Source organism: Brassica oleracea, chromosome C4 (assembly GCF_000695525.1).
Source record: "Brassica oleracea var. oleracea cultivar TO1000 chromosome C4, BOL, whole genome shotgun sequence".
NCBI lineage: Eukaryota > Viridiplantae > Streptophyta > Magnoliopsida > Brassicales > Brassicaceae > Brassica > Brassica oleracea.
Window position 1 is genome coordinate 34,644,328 of NC_027751.1, and position 5,699 is coordinate 34,650,026.

Sequence of the window (5,699 nt, forward strand, 5' to 3'; positions counted from 1 at the left end):
AACTTAGAATTTTAGGATTCGTTCTCAAGCTTGTAATATAGGTTTGGTTTCACTTCGGTAGAACTGTCAGTTTGAATTCAGTTAAGGGTTGTCTGACTTTGTATATAGAAAAACAGACACCGACCCAGTTTATTTCTTCTTCAGTTAGATTTTGGAGTTTTCTCCAGCCAAGAACTTAGAATTTTAGGATTCGTTCTCCAGCTGCTTGATATGTTAACAAGTTATATTTATAGTTCTTATAACATTTTTAATTCTTTCTACTCTTCTTTTGTAGAATGTTCCTATTAAGAAGGGTCGTCGGTATGGTATCGGTCGTACCTCCGAAGCTATCTCAACCTCATCATCTCAGCACTCTGTTTCTTCCTCGAGTATTCTTCAGTACATGGATCGGATGAAGACGGAGCTTGATGAAGAGCGGACAAAACGTCGAGCTATTGAGGAAGAGCTTCGTCGCGTGACCGTTTTCATTTCCAACCTTTGCCCCGAGCAGTTCTCTGCAACTCAAACCCAGCCGGACTCTGCAACCCAAAGCCCCGACGATCGATGTTTCTAGTAAGGAACTTTGGTTTTTTTTTACTTGCTGGACCTTTGCCAACCGTTTTGGTATGTTTTTTTTAACTTGTTTTGGTGTTATTAATCACTTTGGTATGTTTGTACAATCTATGACCATGTAAATTAATTACTTTATGTATGTTTGTTTAACTTTGCAAATTTTATTATATAAATTCGACTTTTAAAATTCGTGTGATTAATCACTTTGGTATGTTTGTACAATCTATGACCATGTAAATTAATTACTTTATGTATGTTTGTTTAACTTTTCAAATTTTATTATATAAATTCGACTTTTAAAATTCACAATTGAACTACCATTTCAGTATTTTATATTTCAAACCGAAATAAGCATTTCTGACCGATGAACCTGTCAGAAATATCCGACCGATGAATCCGTCAAAACTTTCTGACCGTAATTTCCGTCAAAACTTTCCGACCGTTATTTCCGTCAATATTTTCTGACCGAAACACCCGTCAAACGTTTCCGACCGCTACTATGGTCAAAAGTTTCTGACGGATATTTCTGACGGACGTTCCGTCGAAAATTTCCGACCGAAATAATTCGTCGGTTTTCGGTCAGACATATTTGACCGTTTCTGACCGCAAAAAAATTTCTGACCATATAGATCTGACGGTCAGATCCGTCGGAAATCCGTCAGAGCAGGCCATTTCCGACCGTTTTCCAACGGATATGACGGTCAGAAATTACTCATTTTCTTGTAGTGGTAGTGCAAGGTATTTTGAGATAGAGGATTGGGTTTTTTCTGTTTTTTTTTTAAAATTGCAGCCTTACAGACATCAATCAGTGGTCAATAGACTATCACACAATATTTCACTGAAGTACTACGGTCCTTATAAAATATTGGATAAAATAGGACCAATAGCTTACAAGCTACAACTACATGCACTTTCACAGGTTCACCCGGTGTTTCATGTGTCTCAACTGAAGAGATTAGTGGGGAATGTTATGACTACAAACCAATTACCTACTGTGGTAAGGGACATAATGATTAAGGAGCCATAGTTTTGTTTGGCACAGAAGACGGTACAAAGTCAAGGTCAAACAACAACTATGGTATTGATTCAGGAGGTAAATAAGTCAGCAGATGAAGTAACATGGGTGTACTTGTTTGATATTCAACAGAAGTATCCACGGTTTCAAATCTAACCCTGTGTGCAAGGTTGTCTAAGGAGGGAATTTTTGTTACATGCATAGGAAGGATATGCATAATAACAAGTGGCAGAATAAGAGTGGACGCGGAGAGAAGTTTGTTGAGGTCGTTAGGCTGTTAAGCACGGATCAATCAAACTACGATGTGTGGCATCTACTGACGAGTGTTCGTTTTATAAAACTATTTTTTTTATATTTTCACTTGATTCATTCAGAAAAGTATTGTAAACATCTTTTTCTTGTTCTATAACAATTTTGTAGTTCAATTGAGTTCGTACTTGTGAGAAGATCCTTCTTAGTCAATGATTTTCTGCACTTTGAGTTTCGATTTGATGTTTTAGAAACATCGAATTGAATTAGTAACAATAGCTTACATTATCTGTAATTTATAATCCGAGGAAAATTTGACATACGGAAAACAAACAGAATGGATGCATGAACATGATCATGAACATCTTGTAGTGAGGATGCAAAAAAAGAATAAATTGTTCGAGATGGAAGCACTATCATTTTTATATTTCAACCACCATTCAAGACCGTCCAAGTTCAAGCTGATCAACAACTAAACAAGTAGTTTGTGTAGTTTGTGCATGCTCGTTTCCTTACCTTTGGTTTGTTCGACTAGATTTTCCAAATGAAGGTTTTTAACGAGACCATAAGCTACTTCACATTACTTGGTTGTTGATCTACGGTCCAAACAAGACATATATATCTTATATTTATTTTTTTTATCTAAGTTTCTAAATTCAGACTTTAATATTTAAGTTGGTCTTTGTGTTTTTTCCAAGAGGAGGTTTTTTTTACTCCTTGTATTTTTTAGATGCTGTGCATGTAATATTTCCTGATCGAAATCAATAAGATATCTATCTAATTTTTTTTAATCAAAAATCTCTCTATAAGTTTAGATCAAGTTGGTGTGTAATATCCAACAAATCAAAATTCAATCTCTTTGGTGTATTCTATGTAGAGAAGGAGAACTAGGAGTATCAAGAGCCTTTGCATCTCATGTGTCACCATTCGATCAGCAAGGCTTATCCCCTCTAAACCGTTCTAGAGTGACGAACTTGGTCAGATTTACATTGTAAATAGTGAGTGGTTTTGTTTTGTGGTGACATTAACCACATCTTCAAAGCATACAACTAAAACAGTTGTCCGTTTTTGGAATGTAACAATGAAAATACAAAATATCATTATAAATCAGACATTTGATTTAAGAGAGAGTGTGTCCAAAATTTGATGCTTCCAAAACGACATAACTGAACTTAATATTAAAAAGCTTCTTTCCAGTGAAAAATAAAACTTTGTAGAGTTACACCTCAAAGTGAGTGTCCCTAAAGGTCTCAGGCTCTCAGCTATGAGTAATGCAAGACAAAGCTAGATTGCATCTTCACCACACTTGTGTCTTCTCCTCAGACAGTGAACCGAGTTCTTCTAGAATCATCCTATATATATACGTAAACCACATTTTAGTAAGCCACGTAAGATGAACAAAAGATGATTAGCCTCTATGTGGAGAAAGTTAAGTTACATGGTTAGTGAAAGTTATCTTGTCGGTGACATCAAGTATCTCCTTCCACTTCTTCCCAATACCCATCTGGATTTGCAATAACAAACAACAAAGTAGTAATTTCATCAGACAGATTCATAAACCACACTTCGACATATTACATTACTGCCAAGTTCTAAAGAGATGGCCTCTAATAAATAGAGCTACGTTTATACTGCGAATGAACTAAAAAAAGCAAGACTAATAGATATATCGTTAAACAAACATATACTTTCAATGTATATAAATATTAATCTTGAATGGTAATTCAAATCAGAAGAAGTATCTCGATCGATAAGAAGCTGGTGAAACTCCAAAGGATAAAGAAACAAGATAGTTATCCATTCTAAGTGTGTGTATCGAAGAGAATATTAACATAGTCAACAGCTTAAACTGTTTTACTATAGTAAGCAATTAACACATTCAACAACGCTAACATATTGTACAAGCATACTTCTTCGTACACCACCAGTACGCAAAACAAAAAATTGGAACAAGATAATCAAACAATAATGGGAGATCGCACCGGACAACAAGTAGAGGAAAACAGCAATCGAACAACACCATAGTGAGAGAAGACAAGCATCATACCAGAACAGCTTCATTAGATTTGGTCCTTGTCCACAAGGAGAGCTTGTCCTGCTTAGGGCGCGCACTAGCAACCACACCACAAATCTCATCAGCCTCATCAAATTGCTCTCCGACAAGAGCCATCAACTGCCAGAGAAAACATGTCATTACCAGATGCAATATTATCTAAACTACAAGAAAAAGGGGAAGAAGATGAGTACAGTTTCAAGCCAAGCCTTGTCTAAAGCAGGCTTCCTGTTGTTGGCAACAACATAAGTCCACTTTCCGCCATTAGCACACTCAGGATCTTCCCACTTGGGCTCAACACCAGCTTTGAACATGTGAATTTCAGCATTCGCCGTCAATTTGCTAGGGATGAATATAGTCTCGTGCAAACTGCGAAAGAAGATGTAGCTTTCTAAGAAAATCACAGATCGCTAACAATAAAAGGAGAAGAGAAACAAACCCCCAGAAATCTTGGACGGTGTCGAAGGTATAGGCTTTGCGAAGGGAGGCTCCCCAGGCGGCGCCTTGCTTAGGTTTGGATTGGTTATCGAACCAGAAACTCCACTTTCTTTCGAGCTTGTGAGCAGGCTGCTTCTCCGTCGTCTCTGTTGCCCGTACTTCCGCCGCCGCAAGGGCTTCGTTCACATCCTCTGTCGCCATCGCACTCGATCGGTCAAACAAAGAGAGAGATTGTGATTTGTGAAGAGAGTTTTGGAATGGAATGTTACTTTCCAAGGGTTCACCAGTCCCTATTTGGGTTAATTTTGGGCCGGTCCAATACAGACCATTACTAGACCAAAGGGCACTTGGAAGTTGGAACTACTGTAGGAAAAAAAAGTCAGTTTTGGGTTTTAAAGACCTACGTTCTCAATTAATTGATACTAAATTTTAATCAGTGCATCTGCGCACGAGTGCTATCTCAATTTATAAGAACATTGTTGACGTTCCAATGTATACACACTATGCTCAGAAACTAAGTTGCTCCCCGGTTGGGTGACCATTCGCAACACTTTGTACTTATCACTGCTTGCATCGTATCCCAAATGCATGTAACATTTCATTGTACCATGGTCAAAACGATGATCCTCGGGTAAGTTTAAGGACTATGGATTATGTAATCACTAAGAGAGGTTCTTGATATCGTCATCTCGTGTCTGGACACTACTGATGATGAATCATTTGATACTTGAGAAGTATCAGGCGACGAAAAGAAGAGCAGTTCATTTTCGCTGTAACCAACGTTTGAAGGTGAGAAGGATACGAGGTCGAGAGATTGACATTGACATGAAAGTTTTTATTAACATTTGGCTGCGGATTATGGAGTACCATGTATTTGATACACATGTGAACTCGACAAGGGATTTTGCAGGAAACTTTAAGAGTATATCGCTTATTAGATCAAGAGGAATTGAGTCCAAGCTATGTCTGAAGGTTGTGATCACTCCTTCGTTATTGTTGTCTTCTATCTCCTTTGCCTTCATGGCGACAGGACAAACTCAAAGCTAAAAAACATACAACTTTTTATGGCACGTCTAAAAACAAATCTAATATATAGAGTTATCTCAATAGAAAAGACATAGTAATCAGCGATAGTAATATTACCTCGTAAAATTTACAAATTTCTTGATGGTGCTTTCTACTCTTGTTCACAAGTTATGACCTTAAATATCAATTATAACTTATCCACACCATTTATAATAGAAGACAGACAATAGATATGCCTCCACAACTATGATAATTACTCTAAAAGGATGACAGGAAGGATACATATGATAACAAATCCTTCTAGATATTTTTCCCAAATTATGTTAACTAGGTGATACCCGCGCCTTGCGCGGGATGAATAGACTA

General features: G+C 37.2%; 2 protein-coding genes across 2 annotated transcripts in view; one reads left to right on the plus strand and one right to left on the minus strand.

Moving 5' to 3' along the window:
* LOC106338729 overlaps positions 1 to 553 on the plus strand; it is a 1,680-nt gene extending 1,127 nt beyond the window's left edge. Inside the window, exons 5-6 of the mRNA XM_013777636.1 lie at positions 16 to 32; positions 275 to 553. Coding sequence (XP_013633090.1) covers positions 16 to 32; positions 275 to 553 — 296 coding nt within the window. The remainder of the gene's footprint in view (positions 1 to 15; positions 33 to 274) is intronic.
* Positions 554 to 2,892: 2,339 nt separating this feature from the next.
* On the minus strand, positions 2,893 to 4,575 carry LOC106339577. Its single transcript, XM_013778412.1, has 5 exons — positions 4,309 to 4,575; positions 4,064 to 4,238; positions 3,864 to 3,989; positions 3,255 to 3,320; positions 2,893 to 3,168 (listed from the first exon to the last, which is right to left on the minus strand). The coding sequence occupies exons 1-5, from the start codon at positions 4,506 to 4,508 to the stop codon at positions 3,136 to 3,138; spliced, it is 600 nt and encodes a 199-aa protein (XP_013633866.1). The 5' UTR covers positions 4,509 to 4,575; the 3' UTR covers positions 2,893 to 3,135.
* Positions 4,576 to 5,699: the final 1,124 nt, after the last annotated feature.